Raw genomic sequence first — 27616 nt, forward strand, 5'->3', positions numbered from 1 at the left:
TAAACTACTAAATCTCAATGGCCAAGACAACTGTATTTTAGTCAATGCCACTCCAACATTCCTCATCCTAATATTTATATATTTCTTAATTCCATTATTTTACTTTTAGATTTGTGTGTATTGTTGTGATTTGTTAGATATTACTGCACTGTTGGAGCTAGGAACACGAGCATTTCTCTACAACCACAATAACATCTGTTAAATATGTGTATGTGACCAATACAATTTGATTTGAACTGTTACTTAATTCAGTTTTCTTTTTAAATGACTCAGTTTTCTGTTTGTGTCTTACAGCCGGGTAAACTCGCAGAGGCCTTCAAATATTTTGTCCAGGGAATGGGTTACAGTGAGTACTGCTCCTCTATCATCTCTCCTCACAGTACTTCAGTCCTTCAGTGTCAGACGTCATGTTGGATTTGTGTATCTTCATGGTCTGGTTGTGTCAATCTGTTGACATGTCATCTGTTGTATGGCCTGTTTACTGAAGCCCTCCCCACACACACACACACACACACTTCTGACCTAAACTAAGACTCACACCTAATGTAGAATTCCTGTAGCACTTTAAGAATAAAGAGGAACCACAGTAGCTAGCTACATAATAACATTTAGTGGATGTGCAAGGCTGAGGTTACTGAGAGCCAGTTGTTGTATAAGCATGCAAACCATTATTAGTAACTGACCAGGGAACTAACCTCAAGCTAACCTTGTTTCCTGTCTGTTTGCAGTGACTTTTAACAACGGGTGTAAGTAGTTGTTTGATGCTGAGTAAATAAATGACATGTAGTAAGTATGATGGTCTGCATGGACTCCTCTCAACACTCCTCGGTGTGCTGGATCTCTGAACACACTTGGTGTGTGGGATGATCTGTGAACACACCTGAGAATGGTTCCCCCAGGTCTTAAGATACAGTGCCCTGGACAGGGAGGGTGTTTACAGGCCCACATTTAAGGCTGTGGTTCATTTAGGCCACGTGTCAAACACGAGGCCTGCGAGCCGAATCTGGCCGGCGACACATTTCTATCTGGCCCGCACAATGATTTGGGTTGTTAATTAGTTTTGGCCCATTTCCTTACCTCCCGCGATGCGCTGCACTGCACTACAAGTCACAACAAGCACCGGCAGAGCCAGCCGTACCATATTATCACTAATGGCACTGACCTAATCTTCTACCAGACTGAACTTTTAAAGCCTACAGAAAATGTCATCTTGATTGTCAAAAAGTAAGTTAAAGGATTTACACGCGGGTATAAATGACTACTAAACGACAATAGGACACACAAGCTAGTATAAATGAGTATTAAAAACAGTTGAGTCATCTACTTTCTGAAATTATTTTGTCCAACAACCTGATGCACCTACAGCGGTGAATTCAATGTCAATTATGCTGCTTTCGTGTGTCCCGTTTACAGCGTACAGCGGAGAGAAAGTGTACAGACACTTGTCACAGTCCTAGCTAGGCTACTAAATTGTTGCAGTCTGACTTTGTTTTTAAAGCTTGACAATGAATAACCCAAAAGCTAAACCTGCAACAAAACACCATGCAGAGGACAAACATGTAGGGACACATGTAGACTATGTTTTTATTTGGAGTTATTCAACCTTTTTGATTAGGGTCACAACATATTATGCACATCTGCAAGCATAGCAGGAAAGGCTGGACAAATATAATCTCTTTTTGTTTCAATATGTTAAAATGGTATATACAGCATATGGCCCTTTATAAGCGGACATAATAAAGGGCCATATTTTTTCTAGCAAAACGGGATCTGGCCATTTGGGGTCGTAGTTGTAGGCCAATGCACATTTTATGGGGTAAAAACAAACATAACAGTCTGGCCCTTGAATTCCGTTGTGCTTTTTCAATATGGCCGTCTTCTGATTTGAATTTGACACCCCTGATTTCGGCCTACTGGGAGCAGAACTGGCTTGTTGAATGATAATCATATTGTATAGACCACTTTCATAGAGTGAATTGTATTTACATATTGGGCACTGTATCTTATAACTTTGCCAAATTCCATTGGCTTTCTTTGATCACTGAGATGATTGAATCGTTTTTTTAGCATTTCAAAATGTTTATATTTTGTTCATATAAACATTGCACAGTAAGGTTTGAGTTGCTAGCTCACAGAGTGGAAAATGGAAGGTGTTACATAATGAAAGCTGCTTGATTAGAGTCTTACAATAGTCTGAGTTATTATTGTTCTCTCTCTGGAATCTTTTCATCAGAAAGCCCTCTCTGTACCCTTGTAAACCTTTGACGTTATTAGTTTCTGAGGAGAAAAAAGACTCACTTACATAACCTACCACCCCTCGCCTGGCCCTCACTCCCCTCTCCCCGTTGCCATCACCCACTCTCCCCTGGTCCTCACACTTCCAGTGAGGGCTGCTTCTCCAGGTATGTTAATCTCAGTGGCAGATTAGTGTATTCATTAAAGGCTGCTCCAAGCCACACAGCAGGGCCTGGCCCCCTGCCCTGGGGACCTGAACTCCCATGAGCCCAGAGCCGCCTGGCTGGCCTGTTGTCCTCCACTCTGCTGAAATGTGCTGCTGCCACAGGGACACTCATGTGGGCTGCTGGAGAGCAATGTTAGGACAGCAGGGCCTCTACACAGGGAACCATGTTGATACTGCACAGCACTGAGAAGGAACATTTGTTTCTCCCTTCTTCCAAATTCTCCCCTCTGAAAGTTACCCTTGGATGTTTTGTCTGCAACATGTGACTACAGAGAGGCGGCCCAAGCGGCCCCGGCTCCCAAGCGGCCCCAGCTCCCCAGGCTGGCCCGGGACTAGGTGGTGCTTTATTACACGCTCCCTCACTCCTCCACCTCTTGGAAATGTTTGCCTGTTTGCTTTCCTGCTTGAAGAGACTGGGTCCTTACTATATCAACTCACTTAGTCTGGATACCAAATCCTAGTAATTAAAATGAAATCTGTTACAGTATAGGCTTGAAAAACTATTTTCACTCAATGCCTGATGGCTCTCCCTGCTCTTGTCTTTCTTGTGAACCCTCTCTCCGAGGTTTAAATAGGTTGGTTTCCTCCCTGTCTTAACTTTCCCCTCACACACCACTTTATGCTCAGGCTTTTCACCCACACCAGAAAAACAATGGCAAGTTCTAGAAAGTACCTCCCCTTTCTGATAATGCCTAAACATTGAAACAGTAGAGGGACAAAGCAATGAGTACATTACGAGCCTTCCCAAACACATTTTAGCATACTGTTGGTTTGTTACTCTGTAGCATTCAGACTACTATACCTTGTGTCAGTTGGCTTGTCCCAGAAGGTCAATGTTGTGTTGAAAGAAGCGCAGTAGGCTACCAGGAGAGTGGTTTGAGTGTGAATAGATGGAGCCCCTGTTTGAATGGAGTTTGAAAGGTCACTTTAGCTCTGTACACTGTAGTTCCATTAGGGAATTATTGTAGTGGGGGCACATTCTACTAACTGAACTGGACCAGACAATGTTGACTAGTTGTCATGGAGCACACCTTGGTACAAAAATCCTCTTTCAGGAATCTCAGGGCCACAGGTGGCATTCTCTTTAGTTTAAGAGAACAGCGAGAAGGCCTTGGAAGAGTCACATCCTAGCTATTTTGACAACCGTTAGGTATTAGCTGAATGTAAAATTAGATACAGTGATAGAATGATCTGTTCCTGGTGCTGCTTCAAATCTCTCCTAGGTGAAGCTGGAGGACACAATTTGTTTCTTTTCTGATCTTCATTTGTGAAGACTGAGCATTAATCTGACAGTCTCGCCTTCATTTCTTCCCTCTCCATTAATGCAAACAGTCCCTCATGTACTGCTCAGCCACCTGGGCAGCGAATCAGGTACCAGGACCATAGGTAGCAGCCTTGGCTGCGCCGGCCTGCCATCTACCCCTACAGTGCTCTGCCCTCCCCACCCTGTTTGCCCATCGCTGGTTGCCAGCTCACATTTTAGCCATCCTGTCAAGTCTTTCTGATTTGGCGCCATAAGATTTGAAGCATGACAGATGGTCATTATTTTGTAAGATTTATTTTGTCTCTCTAAATGTGTGGTTTGGGAGAGTGTATGTCTGTTTATCAGGTAAAATGGTTGTCATCTGTCTGTTTGTTGCTTTGTTCTTTTTCTCTTCTGCACAGATGGCCCTCAAATCTCTTGTGCATGCTGCATTCTCATATTGGCCTTTCCTATTTATTCATTTTTTCTCCAACAGTAAAAATGAATTGGAACTCGACCTGATCAGGCAATCTATTTTCTTTGTGGGAGAATAATGGGGATTCAGCTCAGACATTTCAGGCCCCAACCACTTGAATTAGATGCATATATTCATACTGTACATTCTGAAATATGGTGTGAAATCCAGTATTCCTGCTTAGCCGATATCATTCTACTTGATCCTAACTAAATGGCAGCGTAGCTAGCATGAGGTAAACAGTATATTGTGATCAAGTTATTGAGTCTTTAGGTTATTAGACTTCATTATTCTCCCTGGGCTGCAGACCACCCCATCTTGAATTGGGAATGTTGATGCATTTATGATTGTGGTATGATCACCAGCATCCTACCCCTAGCCACATTCCCTAAAGCAAGCTACCCCTCCCCCAAAACATTCCTACACATATAAACAGCAAATATCCTCATACCTGACTTCTTACTGTAATTGCTCTCCTCTTTCTCTCTTGTCTGTAGTGCCCACGGCCAGTATGACCCGGCTGGTGCGTTCTCGCACCCACTCTGCCTCAAGCATGGGCTCTGTGGAGGGCACCCGTAGCCGCACCCACACACAGCTAGAGGGTGCCACTGCCGCCGGCCCGGCTGTTGAACAGGCCAGGCCACAGACCATGGAGGTGTCCTGCTAAAGCACCGTGCCCAGAAAACATCCTCCTCCCTCCTTCCCTCTCTCACTTTTTTTCTCCCTTTCCCATGCTCAGTCAGAGAGGATTGGAATCCAGAGGGGGCATCTGAAACGTGTTTGGAAAGATCATTTATGAAGCAGTCCGGTCCTCTGCTGTGTTCACTCTCACTGTTTCCTGTTGTTGTCTATCTATCATGCCTTTCTGTGCATGACTGCGGTGGTACGGCAACCTGGAAGTCAGTAAGCAGCCCGGCGATGCTGCTTTTCTGGTTACCTATTTTACGTTTTGCTGTCTACCGCCTCTCTTTTTTTGTGGGTTTTTTATCCTTAAGATATATATGAGCTATATTTGTATTTATAACTACTATTTGGATCAGTGTGTCAGTTTAAAGAGGAGCGTTGGAAAAGCATCAGGCGTTTTCTCTTGCAAAGTACTCTTTAAGGCGTTAGGTTCCCCGTTTTTCTCTGGTCTTCCTCACCTTGTGTGCAGATCAGACCAAATCACAACATCCCTCTCTACCTCCTCCTTAATGGTCCATTCCTAAATCAGTCTCATGCAGACTCACTTGCACACCTTTCCGACTACTTACAACATCTCTTTATTTCAGTGTTTTTTGTAATTGTTATTATGTTGTGATTTGTGAAATACCTTTGCTTTCCTGTATTGCAAAATGATGTGATAAACCCACTCTTGTTCTGTACCTTTATACCAAGAATATCTGACAGCATGACCCTCTTGTAGATGAAACGTAATGAAGGTGTCTGTAAAATTGCTTTTGTCTAGATGGATCTAGAAATAGTTACCTTGTGGTGTTATTGTTGATTTTTCTCTTTCAAGCTATTTATTTGAAATGGCAGGCAGGGTTGTTGATACCCCCAATGTTACTGACAGGCAGAGAAAAGAACCACCATTTCCTGTAGTTTATTTAAAGTTCAGAGCAATCACTTGATAATGTTCTAAGTCAGAGTACCCAAACTAGCCCACAGCTCAGTGAGTTAGGCGTTTAACTGTGTGCCAGTTGAGGTACAGATAACATGACTGCCTCCTTCCTCCCTTGTATAAAACGTTCTAACTGGAAGCAAGTCATGTTTTCCATTCTAATTCAATAATGACGGGGTGAAAACAGCAACTGGTCAGATGCCTGAGGGACTGTGGATAGTGTAATAAACTGTTATTATTAATATTATTGGTCATTTTCTCTCTGTGGTTTTTCTGCGTTTCTCTCTGATTGTACTACAGCTTGGGTGAGCTTGTGGTGATAATGCATTGTGCTCTGTCCCCATAGTATGGGTGTGTGCTGTAAGTCATACTGTCTGCTGACTATATACATTTGTACTGATAATAAAATAAAGCTAGAAGTTGTACATTACATTTGACTGGACTTCCTTCCGTCACTGGCCTGTGTATTTTCTCACTTGGTAAACTAGCCTAATAGCATGTGATTTGAAACCTAATCTAGCTAGCCTTATTGTGCTAGAAGTAGTCGTCACACTGATCAGACCATTGCTTAAAGCTAGAATCCTTAGTTGCTACAAAAATGAATGATGGATATACCCATTGATTCTTGAAGAATATAACCTATGAGCCTAGTTCAACTGTCGAACCCCATCAGAACCCAAAATACAGTTGAAGTCGGAAGTTTACATACACCTTAGCCAAATACATTCAAACTCAGTTTTTCACAATTCCTGACATTTAATCTTAGTAAAAATTCCCTGGCATAGGTCAGTTAGGATCACCACTTTTATTTTAAGAATGTGAAATGTCAGAATAATAGTAGAGTGATTTATTTCAGTGTTTATTTCTTTCATCACATTCCCAGTGGGTCAGAAGCTTACATGCACTCAATTAGTATTTGGTAGCATTGTCTTTAAATTGTTTAACTTGGGTCAAACTCCTGACAGAGCTGGTGTAACTGAGTCAGGTTTGTAGGCCTCCTTGCTCGCACACGCTTTTTCAGTTCTGCCCACAAATGTTCTATGGGATTGAGGTCAGGGCTTTGTGATGGCCACTCCAATACCTTGACTTTGTTGTCCTTAAGCCATTTTGCCACAACTTTGGAAGTATGCTTGGGGTTATTGTCCATTTGGAAGATCCATTTGCGACCAAGTTTTAACTTCCTGACTGATGTCTTGAGATGTTGCTTCAATATATCCACATAATTTTCCTCCCTCATGAAGTCATCTATTTTGTGAAGTGCATCAGTCCCTCCTGCAGCAAAGCACCCCCACAACATGATGCTGCCACCCCAGTGCTTCACGGTTGGGATGGTGTTCTTCAGGTTGCAAGCCTCCCACTTTTTCCTCCAAACATAACGATGGTCATTATGGCCAAACAGTTCTATTTTTGTTTCATCAGACCAGAGGACATTTCTCCAAAAAGTACGATCTTTGTCCCCATGTGCAGCTGCAAACAGTAGTCTGGCAATTTTTATGGCAGTTTTGGAGCAGTGGCTTCTTCCTTGCTGAGTGGCCTTTCAGGTAATGTCGATATAGGACTCGTTTTACTGTGGATATAGATACTTTTGTACCTGTTTCCTCAAGCATCTTCACAAGGTCCTTTGCTGTTGTTCTGGGATTGTTTTGCACTTTTCACACCAAGGTACGTTCATCTCTAGGAGACCGAACGTGTCTCCTTCCTGAGCGGTATGACGGCTGCATGGTCCCATGGTGTTTATACTTGCGTACTATTGTTTGTACAGATGAATGTGGTACCTTCAGGCGTTTGGAAATTGCTCCCAAGGATGAACTAGACTTGTGGAGGTCGAGAATTCTTTTCTGAGTTCTTGGCTGATTTCTATTGATTTTCCCATGATGTCAAGCAAAGAGGCACTGAGTTTGAAGGTAGGGATTGAAATACATCCACAGGTACACCTCCAATTGACTCAAATGATGTCAATTAGCCTATCAGAAGCTTATAAAGCCATGACATCGTTTTCTGGAATTTTCCAAGCTGTTTAAAGGCACAGTCAACTTAGTGTATGTAAACTTCTGACCCACTGGAATTGTGATACAGTGAATTATAAGTGAAATAATCTGTCGTTAAAAATTGTTGGAAAAATTACTTGTGTCATGCACAAAGTAGATGTCCTAACCGACTTGCCAAAACTTTAGATTGTTAACAAGACATTTGTGGAGTGGCTGAAAACGAGTTTTAATGACTCCAACCTAAGTGTATGTAAACTTCTGACTTCAATTGTTTAAGCTTATTTTACTCCAATTTTTGTAAACAATGTAAGTCTAAACAAACACTATATATCTTCAAAACATGGTTAAAACTATAATGTTGATATTGTGGATGGTCAGTCCTTATATCTATAGCTCTGAGTTTGATTTGAGTGGTTCCATCGTTCCAGGCCCATCCCTCAGCTTATTTATTTTTTTATACCAAAACAGGCAGGTGCCTACTTTGTTATTGTTTCAATTAAGGACTCTAGCTTTAAAGAGAGTCTACATTTTTGATTATATAGCAGTCATCACTATGGCAATTAAAATGGCTACACCAGTTGTGAATGTTATGAAGAGAAAACGGATTGCTCAGCTCTTTGACCCACCCAACACCCTTTACCCGAATGACAAAGAATATGAAGCTCAAAAATTGCTGTGACGTCAATTCACGCATCTGTGTTTTATACCACGGCTCATGCAGATGCTGCAAAACAGTACATTTGCACAGAGCTGGTGAATCTCATCGCAATTGCTGATGACTCACTGATCAAGTCATTGATGTAAAATGTCTCAGTCTGTGTCGATTACTACTGCCACACCGACAGCTCACTGCTGCTACTCCCTGTTTATTATCTATGCATAGTCACTTTACAAATGAACTTGACTAACCTGTACCTCCGCATATTGATTCGGTACCGGTAGCCCCTGTATATAGCCTTGTTATTATGTCATCTTTTTTTGTTACTTTTTGATTTGTTTTTTTTTACTTTAGTTTATTTAGTAAACATATTCTTAACTCTATTTCTTGAACTGCATTGTTGGTTAAGGGCTTGTAAGTAAGCAGTTCACGGTAAGGTCTACACCTTTTGTATTCAGCGCATGTGACAATTTGATTTGATTTATTGTTGAATACAACCTTTCTTCCTTTCTCTTTGTGCCACCCTTTATCTTTGTCTTCCCTCCCTCTTCATCTCCCTCTCTTCGCTCTGTCTTTGAAAGTTCAGGTCTTGTTGAAACAGGAAACTGAGTGTCAGAGTAAGAGGTGAATATAAACCCCCCTCCTCTCACATCTCTCCACTCAGATGTACTACAGAGGACTTTGCTGTGCTACACCTACAGATCCTCCATCTATCACCACTGGCTCCTTTCCCCCATTGGAACATCACAGAGGAGGAGAACACTCATTCTCCATTGGTGTCTAAAGGACTCTCACACAGATTCTCAAATACGCACACGTCATACTCACATTACACATGTGAATGTTACCAGCCGTGTGAAACACCCAGACCCACTGGACTCAACCTCTGGGCCTCACTGGGTTATACCTCTATCCCTGCGGTACTCTACAGCTCTGACATCAACTCATTCCACAGCATCAGAGTGCTGCTGATCGTCACCAGAGCCACAACAGGGCAATGCTGTGAGTACTAACTCTTTTTGAAGCTGTCAAGTCTAATTGATCTCACTGTATTTAATGTACATGTAAAAAGTTGTTGTTTTATTCGACCCTGATTTAACTCATTAAAAGCATGTTTTTTTTGCTTTAACAGAAAGAGGACAAGGTCACATAAATATATAGGACAAACTGATCTTATATGAAGACTTTATAAATACGTATTTTTTTTATTTTATTGTCCAGCCAGATCTATGCCCCTGCTGTGTTTCCTGACTCCTGGTTGGCAGACTGCTATGGTTGATAATGGTCATCTGTTCTGTATGTTATAATGGAACATTAGATGATTCCTTGTAGCTCAGTTGGTAGAGCATGGTGCTTGCAACACAAGGATAGTGGGTTTGATTCCCGGACCACCCATACGTAAAATGTATGCACTCAATGATTGTACTACATGAAATGTTCAACTTGGGCAATAACACACTGGTACTGAGTACCGGCCCCTCACATTTTCTAATGCTTGAGTACTGACGCTTCTTATAGAATATTGGCTTAGAAATATGGCAGATTTCCTGCACCCAAAATGAGTACTGTTACCTTTTTTACCTTTAACACTTGAACTAGTTTGCACGTTAGTGCATTCGTGTTTACATCAGTTAGAGAGTGACACACAAAAGACTGCATGTTCTATCATTATGTATTCAGATGAAAGCCCCTTATTTTCCTTGCCAACCAGCACTCTCGACACTCCAGCAGCCCATGTGTAAAAACAAGAATTTGGTTGGAAACTAAAGGGTTTTCAGAAGAAGTGTGGTTTTCAACTTCCTCCCTCCCTTTGTTCAAGTTATCGCTGATCCAGCTTTCTGACAATAAATGGAGAAAGAAATGACATACAGGGCTATTTGAAATGCCCTTAATAGTGTTTGTTTTGATATATGTTATCTGGCATAAGTTACAATGAATTGTGATTGATGCAACAGTACATCAAGAAGACATGACGCCCACCCAGATGTACTTCAGTAACCAAATGGGCTACTAATCCATACCTGTGATTCCCTCCAGCCCCCAGAGTTCTCTGGTATCCCTTCCATAAGAGCTCCACATCGCCATGGGCAGTGGGCCCAGTAAAGAGCATCAGGGATCCAGCACTCATGCAGCCTTGCTGGGCCAGGAAGAGCTCGCTGAGCCGGTCATACTGGGTAAGGCCTGGGCTCTATGTCAGATTGAGCACAGGAAAGGATAAGGCTCTGGGCAACAAGCCAGTACTAGCATATCTCAGATGGGCAGTGTCCCCAAGGGTCAATGGCTCTGGGTTTGTCTGGACTGAAACCTATAGGCCAGGGAATTAAAATGTGCACGACAGCTAGGTCCATTTTAAAGGACAATCACTGGATGGCCTGCATCTGATGTAAATTTATAGATCAAAACAATGTGACCAATATAATGATGAAAAAATGTAGTTAGTTTTTCTGTACATACATGGTGTGGTGATTAGCCCCTACATTAAATGTCACCGTAGTTGGTGTGCAGAAAAGAGAAAAAAAAACCTACTGGCCTGGTCTTCTGTTAAACCACAAGAGGTGTGAAAAGAAAAAAAGCAAGAAGCGAAAGACCTATATTTAGAAGTGGTGTGACCAGGGACCAGGTGACACACTCTGGACTCTGGGGTAGACGTAACATAGTACATATAAATCTATGACACTCCAATTTGTATATGTTACATTTTGTATGGTATGAATTAATTTGTGGAAGTCCATCATTCATTTCATATGACATGTTATGAATTACCATTCATATAATATGTTACATATTGCAATTCGTACAATATGTTATGAATTGTCTATGAGACCAGGCTGGGTGACAAAGAAGTCCTACTTTTTGAGCTGTCACTCAAGATGTTAGTTTATGAAGATCACAGTAATAATTTGTAATCATTTATTTGTTGTAACTTGGAAAGGTATAAATGTACATGGTTTGAGGTTCTTATAGTAGAGTCAGAGTGACAGTCATTTTCCTTGTCTCTGTATTGTCCATAGAGAGCAGCAGGTATGTGGTAGTGGCCCTGTATAACTATCCCACTGGACATCCAGCAAACAGCAGTATCCGCGCGGGAGAGAGAATCAATGTGCTTTCAGAGTAAGAAACCATACCCTCTACCTACAACTACCACAATTACTACTACTACTACTACAGTTATTACAACTGTACTGTGCTTTTTCTATAAAACCTATGTATCGCTTTTATGTGTTTCTGTGAATGTGCATGTCTATGTAGCGAGGGGGAATGGTGGAAAGTGAGATCCTCTGCCACAGGCAATGAGAGCTACATCCCCAGCAGCTACACAGCCAGGGTGTACCACAGGTGAGTCTGCTGATCCATCTGACTATTCTCCTTTGGAGCTCTATTTACACGGATCTGTCTTTCTATTTCTAACTCTTTCTCTATTCTCTTTCCCTAGGTGTCAGTATGAGGGTCTCAGCAGAAAGAAGGCTGAGGAGCTCCTGTTGCTGCCCAACAACCAGACTGGCTCTTTTCTGGTCCGGGAAAGTCAGACCCGCCCTGGTGAGTTTAGTTCACAATCAAATGCTAACAAGAACAGGGAAAGCAGCTTAAAGTTGTAATTGATGAACCCGAAGGGATACAACTGAAGTATGGTGTACACGATCCACTCTAGGTGCCCACTCCCTGTCAGTGCGTAAGACCAGTGACCAGGACCGTTGCTCAGTCAAACACTACCGGATCCAACAACTGGAGAACGGCTGGCACTTCATCTCCCCCTGCCTCACCTTCCCCACCCTCACAGCCCTAGTGGACCACTACTCAGGTCAGTAGAGGTGGTTCAAGCGTATACAGCAGTTTAGAACATGTTGAATGCTGTAGATACAACTTTTCAAACCCTTTTGTGTCCAACCCACACATTTGAACCTCTGTACAAGGAGTGGTGGAAAAGGCACCCAATGTGTCATACTTGAGTAAAAGTAAAGATAGCTTAATAGAAAATGACTCAAGTAAAAGTCACCCAGTAAAATGCTATTTGAATAAAAGTCTGAAAGTATTTGGTTTTAAATAAGTACTTAAGTATCCATAGTAAATGGGCTCCCAAGTGAAGCAGTGGTCTAAGGCACTGTATTGCAGGTGTCACTACAGTCCCTGGTTCAAATCCAGGCTGTAACACACATCTAGCCGTGATTAGGAATCCCATAGGGCGGCGCACAATTGGCCCAGTGTCGTCCTGGTTTGGCCAGGGTAGGCAGTCATTGTAAATAAGAATTTGTTCTTAACTGACTTGCCTAGTTAAATAAAGGTTAAACAAAATGCAATTGATAAAATATACTTAAGTATTAAAAGTATAAATAATTTCAAATTCCTTATATTAAACAAACCAATATTTTATTTACAGATAGCCAGGGGCACACTCCAACACTCAGACATCATTTATAAACAAAGCATGTGTGTTTAGTGAGTCCGCCAAATCAGAGGCAGTAGGGGTGACCAGGGATGTTCTCTTGATAAGTGTGGGAATTGGACCATTTTCCTGTCCTGCTAAGCATTCAAAATGTAACAAGTACTTTTGGATGTCAGGGAAAATGTATGGAGTAAAAAGTACATTATTTTCTTTGGGAATGTAGTGAAGTAAAAGTAGTCAGAAATGTAAAGTACAGATACCCCAAAAAACAACTTAAGTCTTTTTTTGGTTTTGGAGGGTTACTTTTTCTCCCCGATTTTGTGGTATCCAATTGGTAGTTACAGTCTTGTCTCATCTCTGAAACTCCCATATGGAGTCGGGAGAGGCGAAGGTCGAGAGCCATGCGTCCCCCGAAACACAACCCAACCAAGCCGCAGTGCTTCTTGACATAATGCCCACACAATGCCCAACCAGGAAGCCAGCCGCACCAATGTATCGGCGGAAACAACGTGCACCTGGCGACCGTGTCAGCGTGTACTGCGCCCAGCCCGCCACAGGAGTCGCTAGTGTAAATTGGGACTAGGGCATCTCTGCCGTCCTAACCCAGACGACGCTGGGCCAATTGTGCGCCGCCCCATGGGTCTCCCGGTCGCAACAGAGCCTGAACTCGAACCCAGAATCTCTAGTGGCGCATAGCGCCACTCGGGAGGCCCGACTTAAGTATTTTGACTTAAGTACTTCACACCACTGTGCACAGGTAGCAGTGGGTTGAAAGCTGGGGGCATCTTCAGTCATTGTACTGTAGTATTCATGTGAAACCTGAGTTGCAACAGACTGATTTATGTTTCCTTCCAGAGGTCACTGATGGGCTGTGCTGTCTGTTGGGGGAGCCTTGCTTCATCCAGGGGTCCAACAGCATTCCTGTGGCTACTGGCCCAATACCCATGGCCGTCAGGAAGGCCACCCTCAACTGGAAAGATGCGGACAGGTGAGGTCATGTACTGTTGTCGTAATAAGATGCCAGTCTCTGTGTATGCATGTCTGCCAATAAATCTATTATTTATCAGCATTTCCTCACTAATGGGTTTTCTCTCTATCTGTCTGCAGCTCCATGATTTTTGGCAAGGTCAATGAGGATTCCCTGGTGAGTGAGGGCCTGAGAGAGGCCATCAGTTCCTACCTCTTCATGACAGGGGACTGCAGCCAGAAATGGGACAGCTGAGACTGGAGCTGTCCTCAGAGAGACAAATAGTGAGATACACAGACTAAAACGGGGAGTAAAACAGAGCAAGGAGCTTACCTATTGGGGCAGAGGGTACCTGAGGACCAGATCACGTGGCCATGAACCTAGTGGATCTTGAACATTGTTGAGGGAACTGGGATTCACAACTCAACCACTGCAGACAACCATTGTTCTCAAAGCTATGGTTGTCAAGTGCTCACATTGCCAAGCAGACGAGACCCATATTTGCTTGGATTCATGATCAGAAGACATTTTTAGATCCTGGAGGCAGACTAAAAAATACTTTACAGAAATAAGGGAGTATCTGTGCCCATAGGAACACAGTGTTCTAAAGAGATCATGCATTCAAACTAATTACAGGTTGCAACATGGAAAAAGTGTCCGGAATGAGATGATGATCCTCACTGTGTCAGATTGTGTACATGATCTCTAATGTTAAACTAGAACAGTAGGTCTAAAGACAGTGACACGATATGTTACCATTTATTATGGTTTTTGAAAAGCTGCTAACTTCATAATGAAATGTTCCATTCAGCCTTACTCGTGATTCTAAGTAACCACAGCTGATTGCAATGTTCCTTACAGAAAGTAGTGTGATGGTAGGTATACAGCCCTATATATGAAAGGCATAACCACCTGCATGTTTCAAATAGATCCCCTATCATCAGTAAACAGACTATTTGGTTGGTTTTGTTGAGCTACCTTGAAAAAAAAGGAAATGTTTGTTGTATGGGTTTCCTGTCCTGAACAGAAACACCTTTTAGCTGTTGCTTGTTCTCCACCGCACCGCAGTATAACTTTGACACAGGATATGGTCAAGGTGCAGTGGAAAAAAATATAGTGCGGCAGAGACAGCAGAAAGTTATGATTTGTGCTGAATAGCATCTCAAAGTTATGTGTAATATTTAAGCAATAAGGCAAGAGGGGTTGTGGTATATGGCCAATATACCACGGCTTAGGGCTGTTATTATGCAAGACGCAACACGTAAACGTATTTAGAAAAGTACAAATAAATGTTTCATTCCATATGGTGTACTGTCTCATACCACAGCTTTCAGCCAATCAGCAATCAGGGCTCGAACCACCCAGTTTTTAATATGGTATAAAACACTTAAATGTTCTTATGTGGTTTCATCAACTGAAACAATAGACTGTATACATTATGTGCTCAATATTGAGCTTTGTGATCAATACAAATTGTGGAAATATTTTCTTTACTATCCTACATTAAAAAAAGAATTTTAAAAATGTTGAAACATTTTTCTATGTATATTTTTTTCTTCAAATCAGAGAAGTTTAAACAAATAACCAAATGCAATTTAAAGAAGATTGAGTGGAAATTGCAGTATCATACTGTAGCTTGTGTAACATCGCTGCCTGCTGGAGGAAATGTGTAGGTCGTCAGGTTGCGGAAGACTTCAGCACCCACGACGCACGCGTCATGTCTATTCAATTTACTTCCTGTTAGCGATCCCTAGTGTGTGGTGGTGTTGCATTTGATCATTTACTCAGTGTTTTTAGCTGTTATCCTAGCTATACCTCGTTTATTCATGCTTAGGTTGCTGTGCACTACTATTTTGTGCGTAATTCACGTTTTTACATTGATCAGCAATGCGAAAGGACAAGAGTTTACAGAGCTGGAGATGGCACACTACAGGTACAGTAATGACAATCTAGTGACGTTAGGCTTTTATCACACGTCTGTTAGCTAACGTTATGTTGTAACTCTCAAACTAGGCGATATTATGCCTTCTCCCTACAGTTTTCAGCCATCGGCTAAGCCCAAGACTATCTCATGTTAACTACAATCTCGATGCTGTGTTTAAGGTTTCGTCGGATTTCGAAACATTATCCTTCAAATAAAAAATATTCGACTGCTTCCATCCGACGAAACTACACTTCCCGAGTTACGTTTACACACTGATGTTCGGCGCACTCGATATAGCTAATCAGCACAGGTGGTCGCTTCTTGTTTTACGTCTGTTTTTATAAACAAGTGCTGTAACGTGGAGAAATAGCCGTGTGAGAACACTAACCATATCAAGGATGTGTATCAATGTCACTTGCGGTCCTAAATCCGTACCGCAAGTGACGCTTGTTCATGTCCAGATTGAGCATCTGGTCTCTTAACAAACCCCCTGTACAGATGATGCCTTTTAAAACACAAATCAAACGAAGTGTTTTATGCACATGCTGAAATTACAATGCAAGGCAGTGAATGAGAGAGAACACGGGCTGCTAGCGTCAATGGCATCATGCGCTTGAATTTAAACTGAACGAAAATATAAAAGTAACATACAACAATTAAAAAAAGATTTTACCAAGTTAAAGTTCATATAAGGAAATCAGTCACAATGAAATAAATTCATCATGCCCTAAACTATGGATTTCACATGACTGGGAATACAGATATGAATCGGTTGATCGCAGATACCTTAATCAATTGCTGTGTGAAGTTGATGAAAAATGACGGGAACTGGAACACACTGTCGTACACTTCGTCCAGAGCATCCCAAACATGTTCAATGGGTGACATGTCTGGTGAGTATGCAGGCCATGGAAGAACTGGGACATTTTCAGCTTCCAGGAATTGTGTACAGATCCTGACACCCTAGACCCACCCCCTATCCACATCGATGGAACAGTAGTGGAGAGGGTAGTAAGTTTTAAGTTCCTCGGCGTACACATCACAGACAAACTGAATTGGTCCACACACACAGACAGCATCGTGAAGAAGGCGCAGCAGCGCCTCGTCAACCTCAGGAGGCTGAAGAAATTCGGCTTGTCACCAAAAGCACTGACAAACTTCTACAGATGCACAATCGAGAGCATCCTGTCGGGCTGTGTCACCGCCTGGTACGGCAACTGTTCTGCCCACAACCGTAAGGCTCTCCAGAGGGTAGTGAGGTCTGCACAACGCTTCACCGGGGGCAAACTACCTGCCCTCCAGGACACCTACACCACCCGATGTCACAAGAAGGCCATAAAGATCATCAAGGACATCAACCACCCGAGCCACTGCCTGTTCACCCCGCTATCATCCAGAAGGCGAGGTCAGTACAGGTGCATCAAAGCTGGGACCGAGAGACTGAAAAACAGCTTCTATCTCAAGGCCATCAGACTGTTAAACAGCCACCACTAACATTGAGTGGCTGCTGCCAACACACTGACTCAACTCCAGCCACTTTAATAATGGGAATTGATGTAAAATATATCACTAGCCACTTTAAACAATGCTACTTAATATCATGTTTACATACCCTACATTATTTATCTCATATGTATACGTATATACTGTACTCTATATCATCTACTGCATCTTTATGCAATACATGTATCACTAGCCACTTTAAACTATGCCACTTTGTTTACATACTCATCTCATATGTATATACTGTACTCGATACCATCTACTGCATCTTGCCTATGCCGCTCTGTACCATCACTCATTTATATATCTTTATGTACATATTCTTTATCCCTTTACACTTATGTGTATAAGGTAGTAGTTTTGGAATTGTTAGCTAGATTACTCGTTGCTTATTACTGCATTGTCGGAACTAGAAGCACAAGCATTTCGCTACACTCACATTAACATCTGCTAACCATGTGTATGTGACAAATAAAATTTGATTTGATTTGTGACATGGCGCAATGCATTATCATACTGAAACATGAGGTGAAGGTGGCGGATGAATGGCATGACAATGGGCCTCAGGATCTCATCACGGTATCTTTGTGCATTCAAATTGCCATCAATAAAATGTTATGTTCACTCTGTATCTTATGCCTGGTTTTCTGATCCACGCTCCTAACCTTTTTTTAAGGTAGTCTATGACCAACCGATGGTTATCTGTATTCCCAGTCATGTGAAATCTATAGATTAGGGCCTAATTAATTTATTTCAATTGGCTGATTTCCTTATTAACTGTAAGTAAATATTTTAAAATGTTGCATGTTGAATTTCTATTTTGTGTTCAGTGTAATTCCAGCGTGTACGTGCTCGTTCACACATGTAAAAAAAATAATAATAATCAGCTTTTCATTAGATTTGGGCTTTAGTCCAGTAAATTGTGTAATGGAACCGAATCGTGATCAGGGGCTAGGATTAGTCATGGGGTTCCGCTTGATCGGCTCTTTTAACACCTTATCTACTCGGGTTTGTTCTTTCCTGACAGGGAGAAAATCAAGTCCATGTTTTATCATGCATACAACAGCTACTTGGATCATGCTTATCCATATGACGAACTGCGGCCCCTGACCTGTGATGGCCAGGATACATGGGGCAGGTATGACTGTTGCCTCTGCAGTTGTTTTGCAATAAACCAATGTTGTAATTTCCTGTGAATGACACAGCCAAGATACCTGGACAATCAATAGCCCAAACCACCTGGAACCTCAGTGTTTTCCACTAGCACCGGCTGTCCTATACACTCATTTTCAGCCGTGGGTCTTTTTCCACTTAAATAAACTAGGCTACTTTTCAATTCGCAAGTCTGAAAAAAAAAGTCAGCCGGGCCCACTCCCGCTAGAATGAACTATATCAAATATTTTGGATATACATGTCTCTCTGCCCTACCAATGGGAGTTGTCCACAAAGCGGCACAGCTAGCTCCCTCCTATCCTTTCTTTGGATTGTTGGATACATCTCATTATTGTAATCCTTTTTTGAATATTCTTTGAGGGTTGTTGATGTCAACCGCCTGTATTCAATGGATAGAGATGCTGTGCTACTAGCCTCAAACCATGAATAAGCATAGCCATCTCGAGATATCGTAGTTGTCGTGTTTTTTCTCAAAGTTTCCGGGATGTCACGTGTCCTACTTATATCAGTACACTCGTAACAACTTAAGCATTATGAAACTTCTATTTGATCAAATAAACCTCAGGTAGCAAATAAGCCATACATTTTTTGGTTGACCAAATTCAACACTCTCGTTGACCTCTACACAAAAACTCCTTGCTTTGTGTGCGACACAACGGGAAAAACGCAACCTGATGGAGTGAGACAGATTTTCCGCCGAGTTGGGCCTCTCTTGTTCTTGTCCTCTCTGCGATGCCATGGACATACTATGTAGTTGTATGATTTATGCATCTCCTAGTGATCTATTGATTGGACAGGCACCTGTCTGCACAAAGTGAGCGATGACAGGGAAACCCTGCTGGTTTGACAGTCTGCTGTCTGTCCTGCCTCCCGGTACCTGGGTGTGTTTGTGCACATTAATTTATTTTATTTTGTGTTTCATATGCAGCTACGAAGTGCTGGCGTATAGGCTTACTGTGATTTGATTGACTAACAGCAAGCTTGACTAGTTTATAAATGCTGTCGAACTGACTGATAGACTTTAATCAATCTCATACATCCTTGCCATTCATAAATCATACAACTACATAGTATGTCCATGGCATCGCATTGGGACAAATAAAATAAAGATCTCGTTTGTATTTTCGATATGAAGTCCATCAGGCCCTGCCAGACAGTGACTTTAAAGTAAGTGACTCATCAGTAGCTGTTGATTTGGCTCCCTAGTTTGCATACTTGTAGTTTTTTGGGGGCAACAATCTGCAGATACAGTATATTCACACCCCTTGACTTTTTCCAAAATGTGTCACATCCTTAATTTAAAATCGATTTAAATGTAGATTTTTTTTTGTCACTGGCCTACACACAATACCCCATAATGTCAAAGTAGAATAATGTTTTTAGAAATGTTACAAATTAATACAAAATTAAAAGTTGAAACGTCTTGAGTCAAGTATTCAACCCCTTTGTTAAGGCAAGCCTAAATAAGTTCAGGAGTAAAAATGTGCTTAACAAGTCACATAAGTTGCATGGACTCACTCTGTGTGCAATAATAGATTTTAACATGATTTTCTAATGACTTCCTCATCTCTGTACCCCAGATATACAATTATCTGTAAGGTCTCTCAGTCGAGCAGTGAATTTCAAACACAGGTTCAACCATAAAGACCAGGGAGGTTTTCCAATGTCTTGCAAAGAAGTGCACCTATTGGTAGATGGGTAAAAATAAAAACTGAGGATGGACCAACATTGTAGTTAGTCCACAATATTAACCTAGTTGACATGGCGAAAAGGAAGCCTGTACAGAATAAAAAATATTCCAACACATGCATCCTGTTTGCAACAAGGCACTAAAGTAATACTGCAAAAAATGTGGCAAAGCAATTAACTTTTTGTCATGAATACAAAGTACAACTCTCCATATTTTCAAGCATAGTGGTGGCTGCATCATGTTGTGGGTATGCTTGTAATCGTTAAGGACGGGGGAGTTTTTCAGGAGAAAACATAAATGTAATGGAGCTAAATACAGGCAAAATGCTAGAGGAAAACCTGTCTGTCTGCTTTCCACCAGACACGAGGAGATTAATTCACCTTTCAGCAGGACACTAACTTAAAACACAAGGCCAAATCAACACTGGAGTTGCTAAGCAAGAGAACAATTTACCTAGAGTGTTGCGAGTTAGAGCTTTGACTTAAATCTACTTGAAAATCTATGGCAAGACCTGAAAATGGTTGTCTAGCAATGATCAACAACCAATCTGACAGAGCTTGAAGAGTTTTGAAAAGAATAATGGGTTAAATGTTGTACAATCCAGATGTGGAAAGCTCTTAGACTTACCCACAATGACTCACAGCTGTAATCCTGCCAATGGTGCTTGCTTCTACAAAGTATTGAGTCAAGTATGATACTTTAGATATTTCTGTATTTCATTTTCAATGCATTTTCAAAACGTCAACAAAGTTACAGCCTTATTCTAAAATGTATTAAATTGTTTTTTCCCACTCAGTCTACACACAATACCCCATAATCACAAAGAAAAAACAGGGTTTTCGAAATGTTTGAAAATGTAAAAAAATTATAAAAAAGGAAATATCACATTTACATAAATGTAAGTATTCAGACCCTTTACATTTCTCTGCAGACCCTCTCAAGCTCTGTCAGGCTGGACGGGGAGCGTCGCTGCACAGCTATTTTCACGTCTCCAGAGATGTTCGATCAGGTTCAAGTCCGGGCTCTGGCTGGGCCACTCAAGGACATTCAGAGACTTGTCCTGAAGCCACTCCTGCATTATCTTAGCTGTGTGCTTAGGGTTGTTGTCCTTTTGGAAGGTTAACCTTCGCCCCTGAGGTCTTGAACGCGCTCTGGAGCAGGTTTTCATGAAGGATCTCCCTGTACTTTTGCTCCATTCATCTTTCCCTCGATCCTGAATAGTCTCCCAGTGCCTGCTGTTGAAAAACATCCCCACACCATGATACTGCCACCACCATGCTTCACCGTAGGGATTGTGCCAGGTTTCCTCCAGACGTGGCGCTTGGCATTCAGGCTAAAGAGTTCAATCTTGGTTTCATCAGACCCTGGGAATCTTGTTTTTCAATGGTCAGAGTCCTTTAGGTGCCTTTTGAGGAAACTCCACAGAGGAACTCTTGAGCTCTGTCAGTCACTATCGGGGTCTTGATCACCTCCATGAACAAGGCCCTTCTCCCCCGATTGCTCAGTTTGGCTGGGCGGCCAGCTCTAGAAAGAGTTTTGGTTGTTCCAAGCTTCTTCCATTTAAGAATAATGGAGTCCACTGTATTCTTGGGGACCTTCAATGCTGCAGAAATGTTTTTGGTACCCTTCCACAGATCTGTAGCTTGACGCAATCCTGTCTCGGAGCTCAATTAACAATTCCTTCAACCTCATGGCTTGGTTTTTGCTCTGACATGCACTGTCAACTGTGGGACCTTTTATATAGATAGGTGTGTGCCTTTCCAAATGTTGTCCAATCAACACAAAAAAACACAGATCGACTCCAATGAAGTAGAAACATCAAGATGATCAATGGAAACAGGATGCACCTGAGCTCAAGTTCGAGTCTCATAGTAAAGGGTCTGAATACTTGTGTAAATAATTGGCAAACATTTCTAAACCTGTTTTCGCTTTGTCATTATTGGGTATTATGTGTAGATTGAGGATATTTAATTTAATCCATTTTAGAAATGAGGCTAATGTAACAGAATGTGGAAACGGGGAAGGGGGCTGAATACTTTCAGAATACACTGTATATGGTATTTTCAAAGATATGGATATAGGTCTACTGATTTAATCAGTGTTGACAATAGTAAACTGCTGCTTTCTGTGTAGCAAAGCCCATGGTTAACACCTGCTTAATTCTTCAATCATACCTGTATTGCAAATAGCTGAGAAAATGCCTTTTTAAAAGGAAGCTTGAAGCCTGTGGGATCAGTAGTTAAACAAGTATTTTTTGGGAATAAATTACATGCTGCAATTCACAAACAATTGCAAACACTTGTTGAAATTCTTTAACTAATTAAACTGTCATTCTATCTCTTCTCTTAACATGTATGGACCCAGAACTATTCTTTTTATTTTAGAGACCATTTTTTTTCCATTTGAAAAAGTGCCCATCACACAATTTGGTAGATTAAAAAAAAAAAAAAGTTTAAAAAAAATTCAAGCTCCTTTGGGCTATTTACTTAATTGTTCAGTTTTAATACATAATTTGAATAACATTCAATTGTGGCAATTCATATCTTGCAGTAAAACACTTCAGTCTCGATAAGACAGGTTAAAACTTCTTAGGGCTGCAATCCCGTTAATGGGATTGATATGACAACAGCCAATGAAAGTGCAGAGTGCCAAATTCAAGGTAATCTTGTTGTTAATACCACCAAAGTGTCCAATTTCAAATAGGCTTTACAGTGAAAGCACCACAAACGATTGTTAGGTCACCGCCAAGTCACAGAAAAATTCTGCCATTTTTCCAGCCAAAGAGATGAGTCACAAAAAGCACAAATAGAGATGAAAATTAATCACTAACCTTTGATGATCTTCATCAGATGACACTCATAGGACTTCATGTTACACAATACATATGTTTTGTTCGATAAAGTGCATATTTATATAAAAAATTCTCAGTATACATTGGCGCATTATGTTCACTAGTTCGAAAAACATCCTGTGATATTGCAGAGAGACACATTTTACAGAAATACTCATCATAAATGTTGATGAAAATACAATTGTTAGACATGGAAATATAGATACACTTCTCCTTAATGCAACCGCTGTGGCAGATTTCCAAAAAACTTTACGGAAAAAGCAAACCATGCAATAATCTAAGTACAGCTTTCAGACAACAAAGCAGCCAAAAAGATATCTGCCATATCAGGTAGTCAACAGAAGTCAGAAATAGCATTATAAATATTCACTTACCTTTGATGATCTTCATCAGAATGCACTCCCAGGAATCCCAGTTCCACATTAAATGTTTGATTTAGTTCGATAATGTCCATCATTTATGTCCAAAGAACTACTTTTGTTGGCCCGTTTGGTAAACAAATCCAAAGTCATGAAGCGCGTTCCCTAGTTGCAGACGAAATGTCAAAAAGTTCCGTTAATGTCCGTAGAAACATGTCAAATGATGTATGGAATTAATCTTTAGGATGTTTTTAACATAAAACGTCAATAATGTTCCAACTGGAGAATTCCTATGTTTGTAGAAAAGCAATGGAACGAGAGCTAACTCTCTCGTGACTGCATCTGCCAGACCCCTGGCTCAAACAGCCCTTATGAGCCCCCACCTCACAGTAGAATCCAAAAACAAGTTTCTAAAGACGGTTGACATCTAGTTGAAGCCTTAGGAAGTGCAACATAACCAATATCCCACTGTGTATTCAATAGGGGCTGGGTAGAAAATCAACCAACCGCAGATTTCCCATTTCCTGTTTGGATTTCTTCTCAGGTTTTTGCCTGCCATATGAGTTCTGTTATACTCGCAGACATCATTCAAACAGTTTTAGAAACTTCAGAGTGTTTTCTATCCAATACTAATAATACTATGCATATATTAGCGACTGGGAATGAGGAGCAGGCAGTTTACTCTGGGCACCTTTCATCCAAGCTACTCAATACTGCCCCTGCAGCCATAAGAAGTTAAAGGTTTCATGTTGTCTTACTTAGAAAATAGTCTTGATCATATTGTCCTAGGCGATATCCCCAAAAACCAAACAATACACTGAATTCATACATTGTCTTTTAAATTGTGAATGCAGTACCACAGCACACTTTTCCAATCTGAGATGTAAATTAAATAATTTCGCAGTGTATTGACTTGACTATGACGTTGCACCTCTCATTTCTTTTCAGTGTTTCACTGACTTTGATAGATGCCCTGGATACATTGCTGGTATGCACCTTCTTGTCATCATTATCTTATATTAAGTTTGTCATTCAACACCTGTGACAATGAGTTACTAAATGGTCTCCCAATCTTGTTGCCTCAATTTGCTTTTTTCAGATTCTGGGGAACCACACTGAGTTTCAGCGTGTGGCAACTCTGCTTCAGGACACTGTGGACTTTGACATCGACGTCAATGCATCTGTTTTTGAGACTAACATTCGAGGTGAGATTACAGGGAATAGGTTCAAATTTAAGCTATGAAAAAGTGTCAAACAATGCTCTTGTCTAGGAGATGTATATAGGCTTTTAGCTGTGTTTGTTGGTTGTAACTGAGCTGGGTTTCTGTGCAGTGGTGGGTGGTCTTCTCTCAGCCCACCTGCTGTCTAAGCGTGCTGGGATGGAGGTGGAGCCTGGCTGGCCTTGTTCTGGACCCCTCCTCAGGATGGCTGAGGACGCAGCACGAAAACTCCTCCCTGGTGGGCCGTCTACATGATTTGATTTATTTTATTATTGCATCTTCCAGATGCCCAGGACACACATATGCACACTAACATATGGCCATATGGCTCTGACATTGCATTTGCCTGGCTCTGTATATGACCAGACTTAGGCTCATATTTTATTTTCGTCTGCAGCGTTCCAGACGCCCACAGGGATGCCCTATGGCACGGTGAACCTGCTTAGAGGGGTGAACCCTACAGAGACCCCTGTCACCTGTACTGCTGGGGTGGGTACCTTCATCCTGGAGTTTTCAGCCCTTAGCCGGCTCACTGGGGACCCCGTATTTGAGGACGTGGCGCGCAAGGCCCTCCGGTCACTGTGGAAGACTCGCTCTGAGATAGGACTGGTGAGTCGGCAAAAAGAGCTGCCGATTTAGTCCTGTGACAATCTGTTTTATGCTGTCCTCTTATGATTTGTGTAATATTCATACAGTAGATTTATTGAAACATTTAGATTGCTTGGTACACTTTGTCAGACCCAGTGACCTAGGAGCTGTTTCTTTTTTCCAGGTGGGGAACCACATTGATGTGCTCTCCAAGAAATGGGTGGCCCAGGACGCAGGTATAGGGGCCGGTGTGGACTCGTACTTTGAGTACCTGGTGAAGGGCTCTATCATGCTACAAGATGAGGAACTGCTATCAATGTTCTTAGGTATTACTAGTTTATCATCAGACCACTTGATCATGTGGTAGATGGATACACATTTTACATTGCAAGCACATTAGTAATAGATGTTTATATTTTTGGGCATCCACAGAGTATGACAAGGCAATTAAAAACTACACCAAGTTTGATGACTGGTACCTGTGGGTCCAGATGCACAAGGGAACGGTCTCTATGCCTGTTTTCCAATCACTGGAGGCCTTCTGGCCAGGGCTACAGGTAAACTACATTTCTCATTTTGCTTATCTACTGTATTCCCTCTTAACCGAGAAAATATAATTTGTTTGTGTGAATGTTTCAGAGTTTGATCGGTGAGCTGGACAGTGCATTGAGGACTTTCCATAACTACTACACAGTGTGGAGACAATTTGGAGGACTCCCGGAATTCTACAGTATTCCACAGGGGTACACTGTAGACAAGAGAGAAGGATACCCTTTACGGCCAGGTACCAGACAAAACCTGCTCACTTACAATAGTGCATAAGGGTCATACTGAATATTTCTTGGTATTTGTATTTTGCTCCTTTTCTTGTTTCAGAGCTGATAGAGAGTGCCATGTACCTGTACAAAGCCACTGGTGACCACACCTTTCTGCAGCTCGGTCGAGATGCTGTGGAGTCCATTGAGAAGATTACACGGGTCCCCTGTGGCTATGCCAGTGTGAGTGGTTCACGCTCCTCAAGACTCCGCTGGATAGCAAATACTTATTTATGACTAATCGTAATGTTCCGTACAGAAGTTGTTTGTGATTGAGAATTGTTTTGTTTTACTACCTCCTCCCTCAGGTGAAAGACATCAGAGATCACAAGCTGGACAACCGCATGGAGTCCTTCTTCCTGGCAGAAACCATCAAGTACCTCTACCTCCTGTTCGATCCAGATAACTTCCTTCACAACAGTGGCCTGGACTTTGAGCTGGGCACTGGCCCCAGTGAGGACTGTGTTTTGGGGGCAGGGGGTTACATCTTCAACACAGAGGCCCACCCGCTGGACCCTGCTGCCCTTCACTGCTGCAGCCGCAAGCAGGAGGAACGCAGAGAGCTGCAGGACATCCTCCTTAACCTATCAGAACCCCTTGCCAGTCCACAGGATACCCAATCACAGGAGACAGACAGTGAGACCGAGCCACCTGTTATGGATCCTTCAGAAAGTATAGCACTGAAGCCTGGGAGCAGGAGGAAAGCCCCTCTCCTCTCCTGCCCTATGCAGCCCTTCAGCGCACGGCTAGCTGTCATGGGTCAAGTCTTCACAGACGGCACATGACATGGACTTACAAATGTTTTCACTTTTTGAAGATTACACTTAAAGATGGAATCCATCTCGCCTCTGTCTGAACCACGGTCGTTTTTTGTTTTTGTCAACGAAGCAGAGATGGGGAGCAGATATTCTATGTATGATAGTAACAGGATATACAGAACGTTTGAGCTACTATTTTCATTTTACCCATAGACCAGTCATTACACTAATGCTAGTTAGCATGGGCTCGCAAAACTACCTCTAACTTCCTTCTTACTGGACACAGAAACATAAAAATGGTATTGACGAGTTCATCGGAATCTGGGGAAGTGGATAAAGGGCATCATTGCCAAAATCCTGAAGTATCCAGCTTTTAACTGAACACTGAAAATTAAAGATTATTTACTGTGGTTTTCATTATACAAAATGCTTTCTGATTCATGGCATTGAGCTTGGTTTCTAAAATACATTGTAATATAGGCATGTGGTTAGGAAAGGTATGAATAAATAATAGTATGCATTAAACATTTTCATACTCAAGTGATGGAACCAAGGATGTATATAAACTCTTGATTACTGAGTGTATTCGGAAAGTACTTTTCCACATTTTGGTACAGTACAGCCTTATTCTAAAATGTATAATCCACACACAATGCCCCATTATGACAACGCGAAAACAGGTTTTTAGACATTTTTGCAAATGTATAGAATAAATAAGAAAACAAAGCTTATTTATATAAATCAAATCAAACTTTTTATTTGGCATGTGCCGAATACAACAAGTGTAGACTTTACCGTGAAATGCTTGCTTACAAGCCCTTAACCTACAGTGCAGTTCAAGGAGAGTTAAGAAAATATTTACCAAGTAGACTAAAATAAAAAGTAATAATAAAAAGTAACACAATAACGAGACTATGTACAGGGGGTACCGGTACCGAGTCAGTGTGTGGGGGTACAGG

At 41.6% G+C, this 27616-nt stretch overlaps 3 protein-coding genes across 8 annotated transcripts in view; all 3 read left to right on the top strand.

Annotated features, from left to right (window-relative positions):
• Nucleotides 1-6212, top strand: part of ndrg3b (ndrg family member 3b) — a 76055-nt gene extending 69843 nt beyond the window's left edge. For 2 of the 6 annotated variants that reach the window (XM_021616050.2, XM_021616052.2), the window contains 4 exons: nt 295-346; nt 729-746; nt 3794-3832; nt 4677-6212. In XM_021616050.2, coding sequence (XP_021471725.1) covers nt 295-346; nt 729-746; nt 3794-3832; nt 4677-4846 — 279 coding nt within the window. In that variant the 3' untranslated portion in view covers nt 4847-6212. The remainder of the gene's footprint in view (nt 1-294; nt 347-728; nt 747-3793; nt 3833-4676) is intronic. The other 4 variants (XM_021616051.2, XM_021616054.2, XM_021616053.2 and 1 more) reach the window with 3 other exon arrangements.
• A 2638-nt stretch (nt 6213-8850) lies between these two features.
• Nucleotides 8851-15301, top strand: LOC110532294 (src-like-adapter 2). Its single transcript, XM_021616056.2, has 8 exons — nt 8851-9430; nt 10466-10602; nt 11440-11539; nt 11678-11764; nt 11862-11965; nt 12078-12227; nt 13665-13797; nt 13917-15301. The coding sequence occupies exons 2-8, from the start codon at nt 10512-10514 to the stop codon at nt 14029-14031; spliced, it is 780 nt and encodes a 259-aa protein (XP_021471731.1). The 5' UTR covers nt 8851-9430; nt 10466-10511; the 3' UTR covers nt 14032-15301.
• A 155-nt stretch (nt 15302-15456) lies between these two features.
• Nucleotides 15457-27206, top strand: edem2 (ER degradation enhancer, mannosidase alpha-like 2). Its single transcript, XM_021616057.2, has 11 exons — nt 15457-15709; nt 18231-18341; nt 24225-24264; nt 24376-24481; nt 24609-24734; nt 24894-25105; nt 25269-25410; nt 25517-25641; nt 25724-25868; nt 25961-26082; nt 26208-27206. Exons 1-11 carry the CDS (start codon nt 15603-15605, stop codon nt 26682-26684), a joined length of 1713 nt encoding a protein of 570 aa, XP_021471732.1. The 5' UTR covers nt 15457-15602; the 3' UTR covers nt 26685-27206.
• Nucleotides 27207-27616: the final 410 nt, after the last annotated feature.

Source organism: Oncorhynchus mykiss, chromosome 9 (assembly GCF_013265735.2).
Source record: "Oncorhynchus mykiss isolate Arlee chromosome 9, USDA_OmykA_1.1, whole genome shotgun sequence".
Classification (NCBI taxonomy): domain Eukaryota; kingdom Metazoa; phylum Chordata; class Actinopteri; order Salmoniformes; family Salmonidae; genus Oncorhynchus; species Oncorhynchus mykiss.

Excerpts from the sequence above, each read along its gene's own strand:
- LOC110532294 (XM_021616056.2), top strand. The coding sequence starts at position 10,512 with ATGGGCAGTGGGCCCAGTAAAGAGCATCAGGGATCCAGCACTCATGCA. Across the intron at positions 11,540-11,677 it reads AGAATCAATGTGCTTTCAGA|CGAGGGGGAATGGTGGAAAG; the intron begins GTAAGAAACCAT and ends ATGTCTATGTAG. Across the intron at positions 11,765-11,861 it reads ACAGCCAGGGTGTACCACAG|GTGTCAGTATGAGGGTCTCA; the intron begins GTGAGTCTGCTG and ends CTCTTTCCCTAG.
- edem2 (XM_021616057.2), top strand. The coding sequence starts at position 15,603 with ATGCTTAGGTTGCTGTGCACTACTATTTTGTGCGTAATTCACGTTTTT. Across the intron at positions 25,411-25,516 it reads ACTGCTATCAATGTTCTTAG|AGTATGACAAGGCAATTAAA; the intron begins GTATTACTAGTT and ends GGGCATCCACAG. Across the intron at positions 25,869-25,960 it reads AGGATACCCTTTACGGCCAG|AGCTGATAGAGAGTGCCATG; the intron begins GTACCAGACAAA and ends TTCTTGTTTCAG.